At 36.3% G+C, this 23,507-nt stretch overlaps 1 protein-coding gene across 1 annotated transcript; it reads left to right on the top strand.

Moving 5' to 3' along the window:
- The first annotated feature begins 435 nt into the window (after positions 1–435).
- On the top strand, positions 436–23,362 carry LOC129941810 (palmitoyltransferase ZDHHC6). Its single transcript, XM_056050539.1, has 6 exons — positions 436–638; positions 1,088–1,272; positions 21,769–21,850; positions 21,927–22,225; positions 22,285–22,503; positions 22,571–23,362. The coding sequence occupies exons 1-6, from the start codon at positions 563–565 to the stop codon at positions 22,967–22,969; spliced, it is 1,260 nt and encodes a 419-aa protein (XP_055906514.1). The 5' UTR covers positions 436–562; the 3' UTR covers positions 22,970–23,362.
- Positions 23,363–23,507: the final 145 nt, after the last annotated feature.

Below are 23,507 nucleotides of genomic sequence, written 5' to 3'. Positions count from 1 at the left end.
TCTACTCTGTTTTTAAATACTAGAAAAATTAACTTCAATTTTTACCTTAGGAGTCATAATTATCCAATAAATTAAGGTAAATTGTAATTCGTAGCATCGAATTAATTAGAAGACATAAGAAAGTGATGTATTTTTATTTTTAGCTATGTAGATTTTAATTTCGACCAAGAAGTTTAAATTTAGGTTAGATCATCAAAACAATCATAATTCTCTAATTCTTTTTTAAAGAAAAATATCTGTTTTATTTAAAATTCGAACACAAAAATCGCTCCTGTAACAATATTCGTTATTTTTCAGATATACTGTACCAGATCAATTCGTTTGTTTTTCATCCATATTGCACAAGCACATCGCTTTTTTATGAATACTGTCATTTTGACATTTGCCGTCATCGAATTTCTCCATTTACACTGCGTTCTTCAAAGTTGTTCTTGTATTCCGTGATGTCCAGTCCGAGTCCAGTTATTTTCGGCAGGTGAATATGGCAAGGTGCATTATTGAGTTTATTTATCCGGCTTAAAAAAAGAAACACAATTAATTAAAATATAATTAACCAACTCGAATGCTCTCATTAAGTATGAACGAAAAGCTAAAAGCATTTCGCCGCTTCCTCCACTGGGGACCAATAATCGCTCTGAGTAAGTCTTCTCTATCACCATTATACACTTTTTTAATTATAAACAAACAACGAATCTATCAGAGATAAGATAAAATCAATTGCTGAATCTATGTTCTTATTAATTTCAAAAGACATCTCTTTGTCGGCTTTATTAAAGCAACTTAAACTTACAGACAGACTGGGACTGGGATTGGGAGACGGGTGTGTAGTTTTAGTTCAATCATGCCCACGCCCACTTCTCCTCAACCCAAACCCAGTTAAAGCCAAACGAGAGTATAAATTTGGGAATACCAACAAGGCGAAGGCATTGCGTGCACAATGAGTCCAATGCCTGTCCTGTCTTTAGCCCGTTTCCTTTTTTCTTTAAATACAAATTTCGGCAGACATTCGCTTAATCAATTCCTCCATAGAAAAGCTTATGTTATATATTAATAAAACTTCTTTTTTTGTTTTTTTCTAACTTAATAGGCATAATCAAATGCATTACTTTCATGACACTGTACATGAACTCGATGTGGTGGCCACCAAATGGGAGTCTTGGAGGTTTGCTGAATCAGACGGTATTCTTGCTGTTGTCGTCGATAGCCACATTTAACTATGCTATGGCCACTCTCCATGGACCTGGTTTTCTACCCAAGGGTTGGCGACCAAAGGTAAGTTCTTTTTTGTTTTTCGTTTCGTCGGTTCTTGTTGTTGCTGCTGTTGTAAGTCGTTTATGTTTAATTGAGATAGCTATCGTGGTCGGCGGCGGTTGTTTGTATTATAATCACTTTGGGTGACTAGTTGACTTGTTGTTCGGCTTATTGTCCGTGAAATTAATACAAATTTGCATGATTGGGTGCGTGCGTGCGTGGGGGTTATTGGGGAAAGAGGCGTGCAGTATTATTACGTTTATTTTTCTCCCTTTTTTTTGAAGTATAATTTTAGGTAAATCTTGATAAAATATAAATTTGGCAGTTAAAATTCGTTTTAATAATTAATGTTTTAATAATATAAAAAAATTGAGTTTGGGATGAAAACTAGTTTCGTAGCTTCCGCTTTTTTATTCTAAATAAGTCAAGTGTACACAACATAACGTACGTACTTACTTCAGTACTTCAAAATATCGCTACGTCTGAATTTGAAACTCTCCGAATCTAACGTTAAATCTTTCGTGTATTATGCATTTGAAACATGGAAATGCTCTGTCAACACCTTGAGTTAGCTACAGGCCTTCTTTAATCGTTGTCTGCGATTCATTTTGGAGATCTGGTGTTTTGGAGATGGGATGTAGAAAAGGACTTAACAGACAAAAACAGACTAACAGACGTTTTGATAAAAGGTAAAGTCTAAACATTCCATAGTTGCCACAGCTAAGGCCACGTGCAGTGGAAGGATTATGATTCAACCCAATAAATTTAAAGGTGATAAAAGGATGCATTAAGAGCAGTCAGAAAAAGAGAGAGATGCACTTAACTAAGCCCTACTTCTTATATAAAACTTGCTTATCAACATTAGAAGAAAGTTCCTTATGTAAAACACATTTGCAGAATGGCAATTGTACAGGAGACGGTATAGTAAAGAATGACAGTTGAGATATGAAAAAGAAAATGTTAAAACTCTTAACAAATCTATTACTCTCACAAATTCCGATGTGTCAGTCCCTTTGAATAAACCTGCGAAACATTCCAAGAAAGGGCCTAGAACCAAACTCTAGATAAACCGATATGACATTCGACTAGTCTCTTCCAGGTTGAAGTAAAAATTAAAGGAAAATGCGTAGAAGGAAATATGGAAAGAAAATATAGTAACCAAAATATTGCCTCATACCCGATAACAAAGTCGTATAAAAAGCACTAAGCTACATGAGTAAAAGAGTTTAATAATGTTCTACTTCATTGAGAACCAGACAGCATTGCCACGAAGTGCCCGATCGCTGTTTTATATTTTGGCCCTTTGCCAAATCTTTGTTTTTGAAGTTTTGACATATATAAGCATTTAAACAATTTGAAAAACCCATTGTACAAAATATATTTTTATTTCCCTAATTATATTTTAAAGATAATAACTGATTTAAATAAAAACTTTGAGTGAAGTCACCAAAAAATATAAACTTATTTTGAAAAACTTTGAAAGCTGATTACTTACAAACTTTAAGTAATATTAGTGACGTCGAATTCAAACAGTTCTGTTTAAAACCTCTTGTTGAGATATATTACGGATTTGGGTTTAATGTACCGCTCAAACATTTAAATGAAAACGGGAAAGAAAGTTTTTTAAAGTCAGTTCAAAACTATTATACAGAACTTTGCAAACTGTTAAAAAGTATATTAGATGTATATTACTTTGAGCAAAAAAGTAACAATTTTAGATTGGTTCCTGATCATTTGACAACTGTGTTAGTAAAATTTCCAAACTTATTTAGTTGCACTGAAAATAAAATGGATGAAGAGCTACAAAACTGCTTAGAAGAAATCAATATAGAAGATCTCTTTTAAATGGTGGGGTCAGATGAGCGAAACTAAAAATTTTGCTGGTGATTATTTATTTCAAAATATTTCTTCTGTTGCAATAAACTTATTTATACTCCCACACAGCAGGGATCTGCTGATCGGGTTTTTTTCATCCCTCGATAAAACTGATAATCTACTCGTAAAAAGGTTATCATATGAAGTTATTTACTCTATAATGTATTTTAGAGATTATATTCAGGGCAATTCGATTAACTGTGGAAATTTGTTTCCTAAACCAGATCTTACCAATGGAATTTAGATAAATTGTGATAACTCATTATATCCTAAAATATGGTTTTATTTTAAGTTAATTATGTTTATTTTTATTTAGTGTTTCAATCTTAATGAATTATGAATAAAATGTGATACATCAGTGATTTGATTGTATTATTTATTTTATTTATATTATTTAATTCAACAAATAAATACCCCTATTTAAAAAATGTATCTTAATATTTTAAGGATCGCTTTTAATTTTAAACATTTGGCCCGGTGTTTAGTCAAATGGCGGTATAGAAGGAAGTGTGATTAAGAATAAAATTAAATGAACTCCCTAGACTAAGACAGATTAACCCACTTCCTGGGAATTACAACTATAATCGATATCTTTCTTGTACCACATTAATTAGAAATAGTGTACAAATTATAACAAATTGTAGGAAGCCTGCAAGCTGAACAGATACCTCAGTATTCTGGGGTTAGAAACCAATACTACTTCGGTTGCAATGAGCACGAGGAGACATCAGAAATATATTGGTTAAATGGTATTCATTCACTAGAGACACATGTACTAGTGCATTGCCTCATAGAACTTATTAGGAGCACATACAATAAAATGAGTGTTATCACCGAGTTTCTTAGGGAGCACAATAAATCTCCAGGTCGCAGTGTATCAGTAAACCATTAATATATCAGCTGGGTTTCCAAAACCCAGTGAAATGAAAACGAAATCTAAATTGAAAATTAACTTCATAACTTCGAATATTTTTCGAAATCACTTCAAGTGAAATCAAAACAGCATCAGTCAATAAACAATTTAATTTATCAATAAAAGTTTACGATGAAATATTAAAAGGATAAACCTTGGATAGTATTCAATTAAACAATTTATAAAGATTCAGTGTAGCAAACATACTAAAATAAAGTCATTATGCAATGAATATAATTTTAATACTTTAGATGTTAATATTTTGTTGGATATCCTTTAATTTTTACAACCTCTTTTTTAGAACGATAAAAAAGAGGTTATAAATGGATTCATTGACATATTTATATCGGAAAAATGCATAACTTATCATTTGTGAGCTAAACGTCTTTTTTCTAAATGTATTATAGTACGCAAACTTTGTGTATGTTAACTGTCATAATTTGTGTAATGTCTTATGTTTTTATTTGATCTTTTTTCCATGTCAAAGACAGCTAGCTGCAGATAGTTATTTGAGAAAGACTCCTGTGCCGAATCATAGTTTTTGAATGTGTTTTGAAAGGTTATCAAAGACGCGAAGGACAAAACATTTGGTGTGTGCTAAAAAATCATTTCAGATGCTTTGTCCGTTCCCTTGCAAATGCAAATTGAAAGCTGCAACTTCCCACGAATCAAATGCATTACATATACAAATTAAGATTTCCTTTGAGTGAAACTCCTACTGTTTGTAAAAGATTTCCTCTTTTAGAATTCAATTGACACCAACTTTAATCTAGTCGAATTCAAATCACTCAAAAACCACAAAAATTCAAATGTAGAACACAGAAATTTACTTTGTTCTACGAGTAAAAAAATAAAATTCCTAAAGTAAATGAAAAATTTCGACAGAAGTTCTGATTATAATTATACGAAATTGGGTCACATAACCTGAATTTCTTTGTAATAGATATTCCTGCACAAATATAAAAAAACAACAACAGAATGCACGGAACATTCTTATGTAAATTTTATTATTGGTTAGACAGATGTTGCTTTGCCCATTCGTGTATGCAATGTAAAAAATAAAAATTACAAAATTGTAACAAAATAACGAAAGTAAGTATACGCCAGAGTGCATCCTTAAAAAAATATGGGTTTTAGGCGAAGGTTCCTGTTATTATTTTGTAGGTTGACTTAACATGAAGTCAGTACTACACATTTTTTTCTAATTCCAATAGGTCCATTTGTAGTACCCGTGGCATAATGGTTAGTTCTTTGGACTGTCATGCGAGAGGTCTTGGGTTCGATCCCTGCCTGTGCCACCTAAAGTTTTATTTATGGGTACTGCCTCTTGCGAGGAATTGACAAATTCTCCAAGAGTAATTCTTGTCATGAAAAAGTGCTTTCTCATCCCCTTCATCCCTGCAATTACGCGCACACAGGAATGGTTGAGAGTTGTAAGTCACTAGGCCCTGGTTCTCTACGGACTTATGCGCCACCTAATTTTTTTTTTAGTTATAGTAGGTCCATTTGTTTACCTTTTTGACACTTGGCAGGAAATTTATCTATGTTTCGGTTTTTTCTCGTTTTTTAAGGTGGAATGACGTAAATAATTTTAAAGCCAAAATGAGAGAGAAAAAATCAATATGTATATAAAAACATTATTCAATATGAAAATAAAAATAGGGGTACAGCCCAATCTACTAAGTCTCTACGCATAAAAATGCTTTTTAAGTATATCACTTTAGCAAGTAAAAGGCGGACTTTGCATTAGTTATAATGAATTGCGTTCATTTACGTTTGAATTACGCTGTGAAATATTGAAAACGCTTTTTCGAAGTGTTGTGAATGTGAAAGAGAACCTTGTATTGATATTTCAAAGCCATTTAATGAAGTTTGGCATCAAGTTTGGTATTGATAAATCTCTTCTTTGTTGGGTTAAAGACTACCGTTTGGACCGTTTAATTCAATTAGTACTGGACGGGTTCAAATCTGATATCCACGAAATAACGGCTGGTGTGCCCCAGGGCTGTGTTTTGTCTCCAACATTTTTCCTTATTTTTATAAGTGATTTATTGGCTGAAAATTGTAATCCAATTTATTGTTTCGCTTATGGCAATACGCTCAGCTTTTCATATTAATTCTTAAAATTCTCATCCTTGTCCTTAGGTTGTGAACTTCCAATAGCAGCGATTTGGACAGCATTGTCCAATGGGGAATCAAAAACCGTGTAGAATTTAATGCTTCGAGAACTCAATGCTATCTACTGTCACAAAAGCTCTACCCCAATGCCACTATCTATGGGTGGTACTTGTATCGAGAAGACTGAACAGCTTTCAGTTCTAGGTCAGGTATGTGCATCACAAATCATTTCTTGTGGAGTGAACACATAATTGAAGTCGCAAAAAACGCTGCTAAGTGTTTAAATTTTCTCCACCAACGCAAGAATTTTGTTTACCTTTTCTAATTTGGGTATAATTTTTAAAACCTATATCCGTTCGAGACTTGACTACAATTGCCATATCTGGGCAAGTGCTTCAATAACCCACTTCAGTCTCTTCAACAGTATTCAAAAGAGAGCTTATAAATGATAGGTGACCGTTGTCTAACTGTATCTTTTGTCTTTCGGCTGCGTCGCAAGGTTTTATGTCCTTCATTATTGTATTACTAAGCAATATTATAGTGAAAAAACAGTTGCCTTCCTCCCCTCAAAAAGTTCAACCGTTATATTCGTTCTTCTGGGAATACCCATCAGGTTACTTTTGATTCCGCAGCAGAAAGGAGAGGGTGTCCAGGCCACGTTAGCTTGGCATTCTTGCATACGCGTGAACTAGCTCGTCGACGGGGAGTTAAAGCTACCGTGGCCTGGACACCCTCTCGTTTCTGCTGCCAGGATCAGCCCCGGGAGCCTGTATCCCGAGGTTGTAATGGTAGTAAGGAAAGGAGAGGTTTACACTCAAGTGGGTTCGTTACAAATTTCCGACGTACTGTCAAATACAAAGATTATTTTTTTTTAGTCGCACTTGACGAATGTGGAATGCTTTACCAAGTTCAATATTTCCCGCTCATATGTGGAGACATTTAAAACTGATGTGCATCAGTATCTTCTTTCTAATCCTGTCCTCCATTCTAATTGCTTACTCTGCGGTTTTTTATTATAAGGGTATTCAATATTCATATCCCTACGAGTGCGCAGAAAATATTAAACAAAATATAAATAAACCAGAGACTAGAATTTCAAAACTTCACATTAATTCCTGATGATTTCAACCAACCTTCATGCAACTTCTACAGGAAAGAACCACTTCTTCTGGGTCAGTCAGCTATGAATAATTTTGGTGTATTATTACTGGATTGTGTTATAATGTTGACTCAAGTTCGAGCCATTTATATCTACACTAAACCTTCTAACATACGTGCAATTCGACTCTTGCCGTTCGTTGGCCCAAGTTTAAAACTAACACAATTGCAAAAATCTTAAGTGAAAATTTATGCACTCTACAAAGATAGATGCGAAGATATGTCAATACTAATTTTTCAAAATTAATCAGTCTTAAAGCTTTAAACCTTTGTCTGAAATGTTATCTAACTTAATGGGTTCATGCAAAATGTAACAAAAATCATTTATCCGTAGATAAAAACCATTTTAAGTAACGATTTCTTTTTATCATGCGATTGACAATGAAAAACTATACCATTCCATTCATCACAACAGAACCACAAACACCCTATTACAAAACTCATTGGTTCGGTTTTGAATGCAAAGTCATGCCATGTGCACATACATAATACGTTGGAAGTTCCTATAATATGTAAATAAGTTGTCTATAGTACAAAAAGTTCAATGATTCTCAATTCAACATTTCTCTTAACTTACCACACGCAACTTTAACACTCTCTCACACTCAAACTGACCGAATTAATCAAACGCTTTTATACAAATCTTTGCATGTCTGATTGTTATGTCTATTTGCTAAACTTCGATAGTATCCATGTCCGTTTTGAAACAAGCGCCGCCGGAAGCTAATGACTCTATCAGTAAAGTAAAATCTTTTGAGAATTAATATGAAAACCACCTGCCGTTTTGTTGTAGTTATAGTTGTGGTTCTATTGAGGCAATCAAATATTCCTACAGCCAAAAATAAAGTAAAAAACAAAACAGACCCATAAAAACAATGAACTTAAACTAAAAGAACATCAAAGAAAAACAAAAAGATGGAATTAAAGTCTAAACCACGAGACTTAATTTGATTATAATCAGGGCAAGGAATAAACCTCCAACTGCTTGTTGTAGAGTTAGCAAGTCATAAAGTTTATAAGGTGACTTTTTTTTGAGGACTGGCTATTATTCAATTATGTCAAAATAAAAACATGTAAGGTCACTTGAAGAAAATATTGCATGCATTTTTGAAAAATCTTTAAACGAGCGACCGACGACGTCTTTTGCATGCTGGCCTATGAATGATGGTGAATGTGTTGCTATTGCAGTTTAATGTAAATTGGACTCTAGTTGATTTAATTACCAAGTTACCAAGAATAGAACGTGTTTATTCAATTTTGCATACATTTTATTTGTAATACTTTATGGTTTTTGCTGTTAGAGGTTCAAGTGTTATTCATTTAAGAGTTTTAAAAGGTAAACAAAAATTTATGAATTTTAATTGATTTAAATTCAAACTAAAGGGTGGTCCAATCAAAAAATTTATAGAGTGGCAACGTTATGATTTTTATTTACATGACGAAAACAAGGATGTCTTTTAAGTGCTCTTCTATTTGCACTTTTTATTAATAATGTAGAAGCTTATCTACCTGGAGGTCTCCAAATTGCTGAATTGAAACTAAATGTTCTTTTATATGCTAATGATCTGGTATTACTTTCTGAGTCTCCTGAAAATCTCCAACTAATGATAAATAGCCTAGCTGATTATTGAGATAAATGGGGACTCTTCATTAATGTATATAAATCAATTGGCACTTTAATAAAAACCCCCTACAGATTACTAATGAGTACAAGTACAAGTACCTGGGAGTGATTTTTAATAAAACAATAGGTTTTAAAAATCACATTAATGCCAAAGCTAAGATTTTACAAAGTTCGTTTTCCTTTTGTTAGCTCTTTAGATAAAGCTAATCTCTGCTAGGCAGTTCGCCGCCAATTCTACGTTTCCAGTGAGTGTTATGACCCCGCCCGTACTTGAGCGAGTTAGTGATTCTATAGGACCAATCTTTTCGCACTCGTACTGTGGCAAGAGTCCTAAGAGTTCTAAACACACATAAATCCGCTGGTCCGCTAGAAAAACCACTGCGTAAGCTTTTTCATCTGTCCTACTCCTTTGTCCAGCCCATCCCCAAAAAAAGGCGAATCTTCCTCTCCCTCTAATTACCGACCGATTGCACTTACGTCCCTTCTTTCCAAGGTCATGGAAACGCTGATTAAATATCAACTCAAGAAATATCTTGAAGATCGAAATCTTCTTAATGCCTGGCAGTACGGCTTTCGAAGCAATATGTCCACTGGTTCATCTCACCGAACAGGGGACCAATTGGAGAAAGTAAGATTATTGCACTTGATATTTCAAAAGCATTTGATAGGGTTTGGCATCAGGCTCTCTTATCGAAAATGAGTGCCTTCGGTTTTCATGAATCCCAGCTTCATTGGATTAGTAATTACCGTTCGGATCGTGCAATACAAGTAGCATTGAATGGATTCAAGTCTGAATACTATAAAATAAATGCTGGTGTGCCCCAGGGCTCTGTTTTATCTCCAACACTCTTTCTCATTTTTATAAATGATCTCCTGCCTGCAACAATTAGTCCAATACATTGTTTCGCTGACGATAGTACTCTTAGCTTTTTATATTCGTTTTCAGACTCACATCCCTCTTCTTCGGATGTGGAACTGCATCGACAAAATATGACAAGCTCATTAAATTCGACCTAAACAGAATGGTTCAAAGGGGATTAAAAAACCGCGTGGAATTTAATGCTTCGAAAACCCAATGCTGTCTTGCACCGTTAAAGCGAGATATACCCCAATTGCCATTATCAATGGATGGCACTTGCATCAATGAGACTGAACACCTCGATATTCTCGGTATGTGTGTCACTAACCATCTCTTGTGGAATGATCACATACGCGATGTCGCCCAAAATGCCGAAAGGTGTTTGGGTATCCTTATGCAAGAAATATTTCACCCCTTCTGATCTACAAGACTTACGTATGTTCAAAGCTTGAATACATATACTTCCCATCTCTGGGTTGGTGCTCATGCCACTTACTTTAGCCTCTTGGATAGTATTGAACGTAGAGCATTCAAATTGATAGATGATAATATCATCATAAGTTCATTTACTTCGCTTGAACATCGTCGTAAGGTCTCTTGTCTGACCCTTTTTTACCGTTATTTTAACGCTTATGCTCTAGTGAAATAGCCAGTTGCTATTTCCCCTTAAATAGTTCAACCGTAACACTCGCGCTTTTAAGAATGTTTATCAGTATACCCTCGAGCTCAACTTCGACCGTACTGTCAAATACAGAGATTTGTGCTTTAGCCGTACTACGCGATTGTGGAACGCCTTACCACACTCTGTCTTTCCTAGTCATTGCCATATTCAGGAATTCAAAACCAATGTGCACCGACATCTCCTTTAAAACCCTCTCTCCTCTTTCTAATGCTCACTCTGTGCCTCTGCATAATAAGGGTAGTAATATCCTCTTGAGTGTGTGCTTATTATAAAAAAAGAAACAGCTAATAGTAATATCTGCGAAATACGAGATATTTGATGCTGTTATAAAAAGTTCGCTTTGCTATATGCTGCTCACTGCCCAGGTATGGGGAATCAACGAATACGACGACATAGAAAAGTTTCACAGGTGTTTTCTTGAAACTTTTTCATTTACCCCTAAAAACACCTAACTATGACTTGTATCTGGAAACAGGCCTTCCAAAAATATTTACTAGCACGCTTAAATTGCAAGCAGACTACATTTTTAAGTTTATCCCATCATGAAGACCGACTAACAAAACGAATGAGCTATGAGACGAGGACTTGTGGATGTCGATATTTGAAGAGTTCAGTAGAATCCTGCTTTCCATCAGTCAGTGTCCTGCTGTTACTGTATTTTGGAAAAGAAAACAAAATAGGTTTTAGTGGTAATGCGGAGTTGTGTGACAGAAGGTACACATTTTCATTTACTTTCAAAATTTGTGACGGACGGTCACAAAATAGTAAATACACAATTGTTTGACAGATGAGTCACGAAAACTTCCTTATTGAGTGTGTGACAGGTGGCCCACACAACTAGAAAAACATGAAGAATTTACCAATGTTCAACGGATAGTATGTATCATTTAATTTGCACACCACCCTAAAATTAATATGGCTTAATGCCCAGCCTTAAGTGTCGGAATACTAAGTAAGGTCACCTTACGATGTGTTTTTTCCTTCCTCTAAATTTGTCTGCACGGAAGTCTAAGGGTTTAGGGTCTAAATTGCGAATTATCGGATTCTGCCTCTCAATCTTGGTTGAAAAATGCCAAAGTTCCTAATACACTTTCCTCAAGTTATTAAACTAGGCCGGTTTGGGCTGGTGGATTTTATTTGCGAACTCTCAAAAATTGTTCGTTTACTTTTTAGACCAATTGGATTCGACGGATAAAAACTGAACTCTTCCATTAAGCCAAGTTTGGTGTTCAAATCACCAAGGTGAAAGAGACCACAAATGTTTGGCTGGTTTTGGAAATCGGCATGCAACCCAGCGAAAAAGCCGGGTGTCGCAGTTAGACCAAAAGAGAAACCCAGATCATAACAAAAGGTCAGAGTAGGATGGCATACTTGTCGTGGCCTCTTGGATAAGGGAAGTATGGCACTTTTTAGAGAAGATAAGGAGAGTGAGATTGTGAAAAGAGAAAAGTGGTGAACAAATTTTGAGAAAAGAAAAAGAAAAGAAGAAAATTCGTGTTGGGTGATGATAAGAGTAAAAATTGATATAAAAACATTAAATTTGTGAGGAAGGCGTTATTGAAAAGAGAGGATAAGGAAGATGCAGGATCGATTTTCTTAAACCAAGGAAGCTAAGTATATTTTTTTGTTAAGTGAGTTTTGTGCTTTTTATATTTGCTTGTAATTTGTGGTTGGCTATAAAGAGCCAAACAAATTTAACCCGATAGACTTTCGGTCGACCGTAAAATTCTTTGTTCTTCAGGAACTTTCCCAATGTGACTTTTTTTTGTGTCCTTTCTGGCACAACCCATTGTTCTCTTTTATTTTTTTTTTGTTCTTTGTATCAATTTAAGTTGTACACATTTTTTTTGAAAAATATTCTGGGTTTTCCCCTATATTTATAAAGGTTTCCCAGATATAAAATAAAAAACGTTAACCTTTTTAGGTGAAAAAAAATGTATCTTAAATTTTATTTTAATTGGGAAGAAAATGTCCGCTCTTTTTTTTATTATTTTTCTTGATTGGTTATGGTAAGTACTATAATACTTCCTGGTGCCCATTTTCATTATTTTTTGCTACGCCCCTGTGTAGTATGTTTATTAATTTGCTAATTCATATCGATTTTATTATTCGAGTTCGATTAGTAAAATCTACCTTTTGCCAAACCCACCCCAAACTGAGCTACTGGGTGACAGCACTGGTTTTGCTGTCGGGAGTAAGATTAACAAACAAACCCTTTTTGTAATTTGACATTTATAATTGTTTCCAATAAGAATTAGGTATCCGCTCGTGCACGGCCGCCCGGCTACCTATCCATTATTATTTAAAATCTTTTTTTGTTTTTTTTTGTTTGTTAATTTTACAACACAGAGCTATGAAAATTTGGAACGCGATGCTCTTATGCAGTCAGCTCGAAAATCACAAAGCAGGATTCTTTACTCACAACTCAAACTACTTTAATGATTCACTGAATTACAGTCAAATATCCTTAATATTTAAAACAAGAAGTGAAGTCCTAAGCCTTAACGGATCACCATACAACGGCAGTTTTAATCAGTTTTGCACGCTGTGATTTGAAAGCAAAAGAGGATTGCTTCCACTTCATGAGTACATGTCTCGTTATTTGTGCATACAGAAATGCAACCTTTGGAAAAAAACCATTTCTCTCTCTGGATGAAATTCGAAAACTGCGTTTTGAGGGAACAACCTACCAAAATATTCAAGACATCCTAGGCTGCTCAGCAAATATGGTCAGTAACCCCTTAAAATGGCAAAATAAACGGAAAACGTGACGCCCAAAAAGGGTGACTACTGAAAGAACTGATAGAAAAATTGTTCAGTTAGCAAAAGAGAGCCCTACCATAGGCTCTAGGAAAATAAGAAATGGGCTTCAACTGTCTGTTAGCTTTGTCACAATACGAAGACGTCTTTTATAAGCGAAGTTGCCAGCCCGAAGTCCACGCAAGGTACCATTCTTGACGAAAATGCATGTGGCAAAGAGAATGGAGTTTGCTAAAGCGCATAGAGATTGGACAAAAGAGAAATGGAGGGATTTTCTGTGAAGCGATGAAAGCAAACCTTTTTGTGTCAAAGGGTCAACGAGAATATGTGAGAAGACCCTAAAATGCAGCATACTATCCTCCATTGTGGAGGAAAAATAATGATATGTGCTTGCTTTTCATATTACGGGGTCGGGCTAAATAGGTTGCATCCCTTTTACCCCCCATGGGATAAATAGTCCCATGGGGGGTATAAGGGATGCAACCGAGTATGTGGAAATTGTCGAGGAGGCTATGTTACCCTATGCTGAAGAGAAAATTTCGTTGGTTTGGGTATATTAAGAAGACTATGACCCAAAGCATACGTCAAAAAATACAAAACCATGGTTTGCGCAGAAGAAGTTATCTGTTATGGAGTTGCCCGCTCAATCCCCCGACCTTAACCTCATCTCAAATTTGTGGGGGGATGTTAAGAACGCAGTTCATAAAGCAAAATCCTAGAATTCGAAAAAATTGTGGAAAGCAGTGCGTGATTCGTGGAACGCAATACCAGTCGAGAGGTTTCAGGTTTTAGTGGACTCGGTGCCACGTAGATCATAAAAAACAATGGTTGTGCAACAAAGAACTAAGAAGAATGAATTACTTACTTACATGGCGAATCTTACATGGCGAATCTCGTAGATCAATGTCAGTCTGTTACATCTGTCAGTCGTTGTAGTTAACTAATAAAAGCCGACAACGTTAATTTCTCGCTCAAAAGAGCAATTTTAAAGTTGGGTGTGTGACAAGGTTCACCGTCCAGCTGAAATCACTTATCGTCCAGCTTCGTATCCTCAATTACTGGTCACAAAATGTCAGTTATCATTTCCCGATAGCGAATACCATTTCAAACAAGTACGCCCAATGACACCGGCCGTTAGCTCATAAACCAACTAAAAAAAGAACGAACCGAAATCAATCATTAGTAGACTTTCATTTTTCCGAAATGCAAGAGTTTTGCTTTTTAAACAACCCATTGAGGTAAAAGTGTGCCTCATCGCTCAAGTTGAAAATTTAAAAGTGCATTTTTTTTATTTTTATACAACAATCTTAATTGTATTTAGGTAAGAATGGATTAGCAATAGCATTGATAAGAGACTATCGATGTCTCAGCACGCTTACTGCAAAGGGAAATCGGTAGACACAGCCTTGCACACTCTGGTAAGAACTATCAAATGCTCCCTAGAGCAAAAGGAATATAATATGGTTGTCTTCCTGGATTCAACAACGTTGACACATCCGCGATCACTTCTTCTATGACGACCCTAAACATCGCATACTCACTTTGTGAGTTGATTAATCTAATGTTAAAAAGCAGGATCATCAACTCTAGTTTGGGAGATTTTTGCACAAAAAGGTCTGTCAGTAGAGGCACTCCGCAAGGTGGTGTTCTGTCCCCTCTGCTGTGGAACATAGTGGTTAACCAACTACTAATATAATAATATTGAGAGGGAAGGCTACAGAGTGGTTGCGTATGCCGATGATGTTGCTATCGCTGTCACAGGGGAACATCCTAATACACTGAGATACCTCCTCCAAAATGCACTCAATATGCTCACTAGATGGGCTGATAACTGCGGACTTAGTATTAATCCTCAAAAAACAGACCTAGTCCTTTTTGCACGGAAATAAAAGATCCCAGTAATTGTACCTCCTTCAATAAAAGGTGTAGCACTAATTTTTACCAATGAAGCCTAATATCTTGGTCTGATATTGGACAAAAAATTCAATTGATAACCTAATATTCAGGAAAGAGTTAAAAAAACTACAGTAGCTCTTTTCACTTGCAAGAAAGCCATAGGAAGTAAAAGGGTTTTTCAACCTCACATAACCTTTACACCTAACCCTTTACAAATCGGTCATCCGACCAATACTTATGTACGGGATTGCAGTATAGTGGACTGCACTGGAGAAAGTCACATACTACGACAAACTCAGCAGAATCCAACGCACTGCATGTCTCTGCATAAGCGGGGAATGGAGAACCACACACACTCTCCTCCATCTGACAGCCCTCGACATCTTCAGCAAACAAGTGGCAGTGAGTACAGCTATAAGACTCAACGCCTCATCCCAATGGGCCAACAATAATGTGGGGCACTCCATCATTTTGAACCTCTTTGGTTCTATACCAAAGTACATAGACTACACTATTCCTAAACCCCTATTTGGAAAAATCTTCCAAGTACCCATTCCATCCAGAGATGAATGAGAAGGCAAAAAACTCCTGGATGATGATGAAAAAAATTCATTTTTATACAGATGGATCCAAGATAAATGAGGGAGTTTGTAGTGGTGGGTACTCAGAAAAACTTAATCTAAGCATCTCATTCCGCCTCCCTAATCATTGTAGCGTCTTCCAAGCGGAAATTTTAGCGATCAAAGAGGTTCTCTCTTGGCTGAGAGAAAACGTGATATCAACTTCTGATACCCCCATTTTCTCTGACAGTTAGGCTGCTATTAAATGTCTTGGCGGTGTCTCAACCAAATCTCAAACGGGCCTTGATTGTCGATCGTCTCTTATGGAGATGGCGCAGCAATTTAACATGTGCCGGGCCACAAAGACATCACAGGAAATTTTAGAGCCGCTGAACTCGCTAAATGTGGAACCGTCATACCTATATGACGGTTATAAGTAAGAAGGTAGCTGTATCGATAGCTAGATGTAAACTTCTGCTAAAAGAAACAGCTTTTGCGATAACAAACTCTAGGTGGCACAATTTACCAACCTGCACATCCACAAAACTCATATGGCTTTTACTGGACCTAAAGCACTCTAATGACTTGATATCTCAGAGCAGGTTTCATATTAGCTCCCTAATAGGTGTCCTTACGGGACACTGTTTTATAGGCAGACACGTAATTCGACTTGGTGAAGCCTCAAATAACTTCTGCAGGAGCTGTATGGATAGGGAAGAAGAGGAAACAATCTCTAACCTTCTCGGCACTTGCCCTGCTCTTTCACTAAGACGCAAACTTCATCTGGGAGACTACTCTTTTGATAATCCTCGTGAACTAGCTAAAAAGGATATCACATATCTTCTTCGCTTTATAAAAAGCTCAAAATGGTTCCACTAGTAAGAAGTAATTCTCTAGATTCATGTGATATCACAATGGACCTTTTCTTTTGGCCTAAGTGTGTGGATTCTGTATCCGCATCCACTCGAACCTAACCTTAACCTAGGATAGATTCACCACTATTATCGTGTGTTAATGTTTAAACACCCTTTATTGAAATGAATGTATAGCCCACATTCCAATCGTGCCACATGCATTTTCGAATAGACTTATAAAAAAGAACTAACAATCTCTAAATGGGAATAATTTATTTGCTTTAAAATGTTTGTAGCTTTTTACATTTTCCTTGAAAATTGAATTTTAAAATTTGAATCCATTAGTGTTTCAAAACAGAGTTACATTTATCAATAATGGTAATAGCAAACTTTATTTATTAGCTTTTCCAGTCCGTCAATTTTCCTTCTAAAAATAAATTTCGTCCTTAGACTAAAACTTTAAATTACTGTTTTTCTGGTGACGTGAAAGTTTGTAGTATTTGCAATTCGATTGATTTTATTCTTAAAAGGTCAACCAACAGCGTATGGTAACGCAATCAATTAAAAAGATAAATCAGCCAATGACACTTAAAAGTCTAAAATAGTCACTTTTATCGTATCGTTATAGCAGACGCATAACTTTTTGAGTTTTTAAAGGTTTCCAAACTTGAAATCGATGTAAGCAATAGCGGATATTTTTTGAATGGTTGAGATTTGTAAGTCACTAGGTCCTAGTTCTGAACGGACTGTTGCCCCGCCTAATTTATTTAATACACACAAAAACATTAGTGAATTGAAAAGACATAGAGTTGTAGAGTATACATTATTAGGCACTAAGAAGAATTTCTAAAAAAACACCCCATTCACTTTTCAATAATACACTTTGCTTCAACTGAATACGTAGACATTTTTTTTTTTGTTAAAAATGGTCATCGACAGGGAGCTGTGAATTCGCCGATTCTCTTCAGCATTTAAACCAGCGGTCTGATAGGTAGTCTAACAAAGCGTAAAGAACGGCCCGAAAGGTTGAGTTTATTAGAATTCTATTGCAGTGTGATTTCGACTAGATTCAGCGATATTGCGACGACTGGAAACCGAAAATAAATGTCCAGAAGTCGAAGACAATTATGTTCCGGACTCTGTTGGTTAGGGCCACGGGGGATACGTGCAAGAATTGGCGCAAGGTGGTCATCGTTGATCTTCACGGGCAGCCATTAGCGAGCAAAAGTGTAGTGAAATACCTCGGTATATGGTTAGATGAGTATTTATATTTCGACAGACATATAAATGCTGCTCTGACTAGGGCCAGAGGAGCCTTCGCTCTGATGAAATCGGCCTTCATACGGCCGATGATCGTTTATGGTTGTCCTGTGTGGTTCAACGTTGCCCCTTCCCAGATTGAGAAGTTTCGGCTGTTCGAGCGGCAGTGTTTACGACGCTGTACCGGCTTATATCGAACAGCCGAGGTCCTATACAACGGGGCTTGAATCAACAGAATTGACAATTTCGTAATAAGCTATGTCTTCGACGGTTTAATTTTCGGGGCGTTCTATCCGAACGACGAGTATTTTGAAAGTGCACGCTTGAGCGTCTTCATTCCACCGCATTCCTCTTTTTAGATAGAGATGCGGTCTGATAGGCGACTCCTGTACAATCGGGACGTTATGGCACAAGGCGGAACAGAGCTCTTTCGGTTCAGTAGGGCTGTGTCCGAACGGGACCGAACTGATAGGGTGAAACAGGAGAATCAGTTTTGGTGGCTTCAATCGGCACTTTATAGTAGGTAGGTAGGTAGAAATGACGATCTCAAGGCAACCTAGCCTGAGATCCAATTAGCGCCGCAGTGCGCCGTTTTGATACCAAAACCTCGTTTAGCCTGTGATAGAAAGGGAAAGATTTATAGAGAAGCTTCATAGCGATTATGTTAAAGCAATTTTGTCGCATTGAGAAAAAAGATTAGGTCTCTAATCTTTGTCTCAGATAGCTCATCAAGTTCGTAAAAGAATGCTTTTCCAAAGTATTTCATTCTAGTGTTTGCCAAAGCAGGACATTTGCAGAGGAAATGGATTGTCGTTTCACTTTCTTGTTGGCCACTACAACTACGGCAAAAGGAGATACCCAACTTCTCTGCATGAACTCCTATAGGCCAATGTCCGGTACAAACCGCAACAATCCTTGCCTTGGCCTGCATAGAAGATCGTTTGTACGGGTGGGTCATATCTTCCTAGATATAATGCAGTTGGGTAAATTGCTCCACCTTCGGTTTGATTCAGTTTGGTAGATAGAAAAGATTTTACCCTTCATAGCACCAAGAAGAATGTTAACCATTTCCGCAAGTGAGCTATGAAAGGCCGAACCTTGCCTGGCTTAACACTGGCTAACTCGTCAGCCCGTTCATTTCCCACGATACCACTATGGCCCGGAACCCAGATCAGGGTGACACCGAGGTTAATATTCAAGCTCGCAAGCTCGTTGCGACATTGCTGGACCAATTTAGATGAGAATGTGGCCGAGTTAATGGCTTTGACAGCTGCCTGACTGTCTGTAAAGATAACTGCATTTCGGTTGTGGTTTGGGCTTTGTTTAAGTATCTTACATGCCTCCCTTATTGCCAGCAGTTCAGCCTGAAAAACGCTAGCAAAGTCAGGAAGCCTTAAGGATTTGGCTACATTTAGGGACTCAGAAAAGATCCCAGAACCAACTCCGCACTCCATCTTTGAGCCGTCAGTAAAGATGGTTGTGTCGAAACCTATCGACACGATGTCATTCTCCCAATCTTCTCTGGATGGGAAAATAACCTTAAAACCCTTACTAAGGCTCAAAGTAGGTGATTTTGGCTGAAGGAATCAATTTCGTTGTGTTGCTGTGACCATAAGGTTTTGACAACCAGCTTTTTTATTTCTTCAGCCTAATAGCGCTGCAGGAAACTATGTATTTAATAAACAGATCGATTGGTAGAAGATCCAAAATAACGTTTAAGGCGTCGGGTACCAACTAGTAGGTTGTCGGGATGGGGTTTAAGCCTTTGCCGGCTTACATACTTGTTTTATAGTTTTAGGGTTTAGTATTAAGTAGAATAGGCATGGTGGCACAAAAAAAATACAAAACAAAATATTAGAGAGTTAGATTTGTTCCTGTGGTTTTTCTAGTTTTAATTAGTTTTTAGGTAGAATATGTAGTTAAAGTTAGCTTTAAGTTTTATATTAAAGACCTTATTTTAAGTAAAAATATAAAATGATATTGATATTAGTTTTTTTCAAATTTTCTAATAAATACAAAAATAAATAAAATTCAATTGAAGTATTAAGTGTTATAGTTTAACTTAGAGTGTCCGTTTGAGACCAGTAAGTTAGTTGTAAGTTATGGATAATTAGGCTAGTTTTATGAATTTTTGTCTAGCTTTAAAAAACACATTTTTTTTTTGAAAATACTGCCTGACAGCGGAATTCGGTTCGTCGCGTCGTCGCCATTATACAGTCTGCAAAATCCTTAGTATTTGCTGCAGTACTAATATGATGTTTCCACTTTCGTCATTGCAGCCTTCGATTCGAGGTTTATTTACTTGTGAATTTCGTTTACCTGCTCATAGAACTTTGGGACTTTAATTCTGCTTTTGAACCTCTTAAAATCTTCGACGTTGAAGTTGGTGTTCCACTCATCTCTTTTGCCCGATGTGTTATTTTGGCTATAACGAAGTAGTGGTCCAAGTCAATGTTAGCTCCTCGAAAAATTTTAAGATCCATGTTGCTAGAAGCGTGTCTAGCGTCGATCGCAATATGGTCAATTTGGTTGACAGTAGATTGTCTAGAGAACTCCAAGTTCCTTTAAGGCTGTTAATATGTGGAACACGCGTATTGGCTACAATGAAGTTGCGCCTCGGAGCAAAACCAATGAGCCTGAATCCGTTATCGGAAATGTTGTCGTGCAGGATGTTATTCCTGATTATTCCACTGAAGATGTCTTCCTTTCCTAGCTTGGCATTCAATTCGCCCAGCACAATTTTAATATCGTAGCTAGGAAACTGCTCATATGCTTTGTCCAAGAGCTCGAAGAACAAATCCTTCGTGTTGTTATACTTCTTTTATGTGGGGGTGTGTGCTTATATTAGGCAAATGTTGTCGAATTTAGCATTATGACCTCCGCTAATTCTTCGGCTGCACGTGGTCTATTAAGGGACCTAACATTTGCGTGGATTATCAACAGTAAATTCGTCCGTATCCAAGGCTTGTTGGTGTTTCGCAACTGGGTTCTCTTTACATGGTCAGGAAATCACGCTGACGTAACACCTTTAACCTTTACGACCAGGTCCTTAATTTAATTCCAAAGGCAAGAGCCAGCATAACTGCTCGTTGCAAGTCTAAATAAATAAATTGGCCGGGATCGAACCCAAGACCTCTCGCATGACAGTCCATCGAACTAACCATCATGCAACGGGTACTACTATCTCCTTGCAAGTTTGCGCTCCGAAAATGTCATAGTAGCTCTAAAAGGTGTTCACTAAGTAGTTCAGGTAGGTGCCTTATTGAAAACACTTCTCCCCCTTCTCTCATTTGCTACCCCCAACAACTTTGAACTGGGGTCGGAGCTCAATCTACAGTTAAAATACTAGTCACCAGCTGTTCTCCGCGGGAGGTGAGAGTTGAAGTTAGTGGACAGAGTTGGGTTTTTGAGACAAAAACCTGTGAACTCTTGTGTCCTCTTCAATTAGTTTTTAAATAATAACTTCTGACTTAGAATTTGCAATCACAATAACAATTATTTTATAATTTATTGCTTTTGTTTATCGAATACAAACCAACTTTTGGTATAAATAATGTTTCAAAATTCAATAAAAATCAATTCTATTTTTGAAATTCAAATTGTTGACATCTCATTATCAACAATCTCCGCACTGCTTAATTCTTCATGGTTTCATTTATCAAAGGCTGAATCATAGTATTGTTCAATAAAATTGTGCAATTGATTTAACTTTAAGTCTTGACTCACTCTTTTTTAATATGAATTTATATCCTGCTGTCCAATCGTGCAACACAAATTTTCGAATAGACTTAACTAAGAACCTTATAAAGAAAGCAATACATATTTGACTACTGTGTAACACTTGGAATAAAATAAAGTTTACCTCTGCCAATAATCTTAAAACAATAGCAGACTTTTGTTATACTAAAAACTAAGGCTTCAAATGACTAATTATAAATTAAAAATGAAATCTTTCCAGAATCCAAAAGATGAACAACACCTTCAATATTGTAAAGTTTGTGAAGGATTCAAAGCACCTAGAGCTCATCATTGTAAAAAGTGTAAGAATAATAAATAAAGTGTAACCAAGCAAATTTCAACTAATAATATTATGTAATTTATTTCTCATTCCAAAAGGTAACCGTTGTGTAATGAAAATGGATCATCATTGTCCGTGGATAAACAATTGTGTTGGTTGGGCAAATCATGCCCATTTCACATATTTCCTTGCCTTCTCAATTTTAGGTAGTTTTCATGCTTCAATCTTGCTCATCTGTTCATTTTACCGTGGCATCCATCGATATTATTATTTAACCAACGGCCTCCATCATCTGGCTACCGTACAGTTTGGCCTGATAAGCATTGTAATGTGTATCTTCAGCTTAGGCTTAGCCATTGGAGTTGTGATCGCCTTAGGAATGTTATTGTACTTCCAAGTAAGTTCGGTTTTTTATTTTGAAGATTCAAATCCCTATTAATTTATTTTGGTTTAAAGTTAAAATCTATTGTAACCAATCAAACTGGTATTGAGAGTTGGATTGTGGAAAAAGCTTTCTATCGAAGAAGTCAGAACGCGGAAGACGACGAATTTGTATACCCTTATGACTTGGGTGCCAAGGAAAACATCAAACAGGTCCTTAATTTGCTTTGTCAACCTGTAGGCGATGGTATTGATTGGCCCGTTGTGGAGTCCTGCGATCAGTACACTCTTACGGTATGAAAAGAATAGAACCCGCAAGAGTTCGAAAGGTTTTCTTTTAAATAAAATTGTCTACTTTCAGAGAGAACAATTGTGTCAAAAACAAGAGAAACGTGCGAGAACCAAAACATTCAGAGCCATTCGTCCAGCCACCGGAAGTTATGTTCCTCTCTTTTCACAAGGATTTCGAGTGTGTTTGTCCCCGCCGTTCACCGACGAACCAAGAATCAAACTGCTTCCTGGAGATATAATCAAAGTTACTCGTTTCCGCCGTCATTGGTTGTTCGGAGAACGTGTCGTCGAAGAACTTGACAATGAATCAAAACGCACAGGTGCCATACGAGGATGGTTTCCAAGACGTTGTGCTATCGAATTAATTGAACCAGAAATGCCTTCCGAAAATGAAACGACCAATAGAAAGTCAAATGGAGTTGCCAATCATCATCACCATCATCAAAATAATAAAAAGAAAATTAACTAACATACTACTTCTAGATCTAAAAGAAGATACATTGATTCCAAGCCATAAAAAGTATAGTCTGTCTCTAAGTATGTTAGTTTCTGGTCAACTAAACTTAAACAAAAAAAAAAAGAGTTTTATTTTGTTATTTGTTCTTTTTATTGCGATCAGCACAAGTGGCACACATTTTTTCCGATTTGTAGAGTAAAAGTAAACTATGTAAAAAAGTATGCGATGTAAACTAACGCATGCTTCTCTTAAAAATCTAAACGTTTATATGAATGAAAATTATACTATGACTTCTTTTTATGAAAGTGATATATACCATTTTTTAATTTAAGAAAAACAAATTATTTAAAATAATGTATTTCTAGTATAAAAACATTAAAATAAAAATACTTAATAATGTCTAGTAGATAAAAGTGTTTTTTTTTTTAAATTAATTATTCAGTGAACTTGTGAGATCCCCAAGTTCAATGTTCTGCATTCGATTAAAAATGTACATATTTTAAGACCAACCAAGTTAAGTCATGAAATTCATTACGTTGATGTCAAGGCA

The sequence above is a fragment of the Eupeodes corollae genome, chromosome 1, assembly GCF_945859685.1.
Source record: "Eupeodes corollae chromosome 1, idEupCoro1.1, whole genome shotgun sequence".
Lineage (NCBI taxonomy): Eukaryota > Metazoa > Arthropoda > Insecta > Diptera > Syrphidae > Eupeodes > Eupeodes corollae.
Note: the sequence above shows the minus strand (reverse complement) of the source record. Positions and strands in the feature narration are given on the sequence as shown.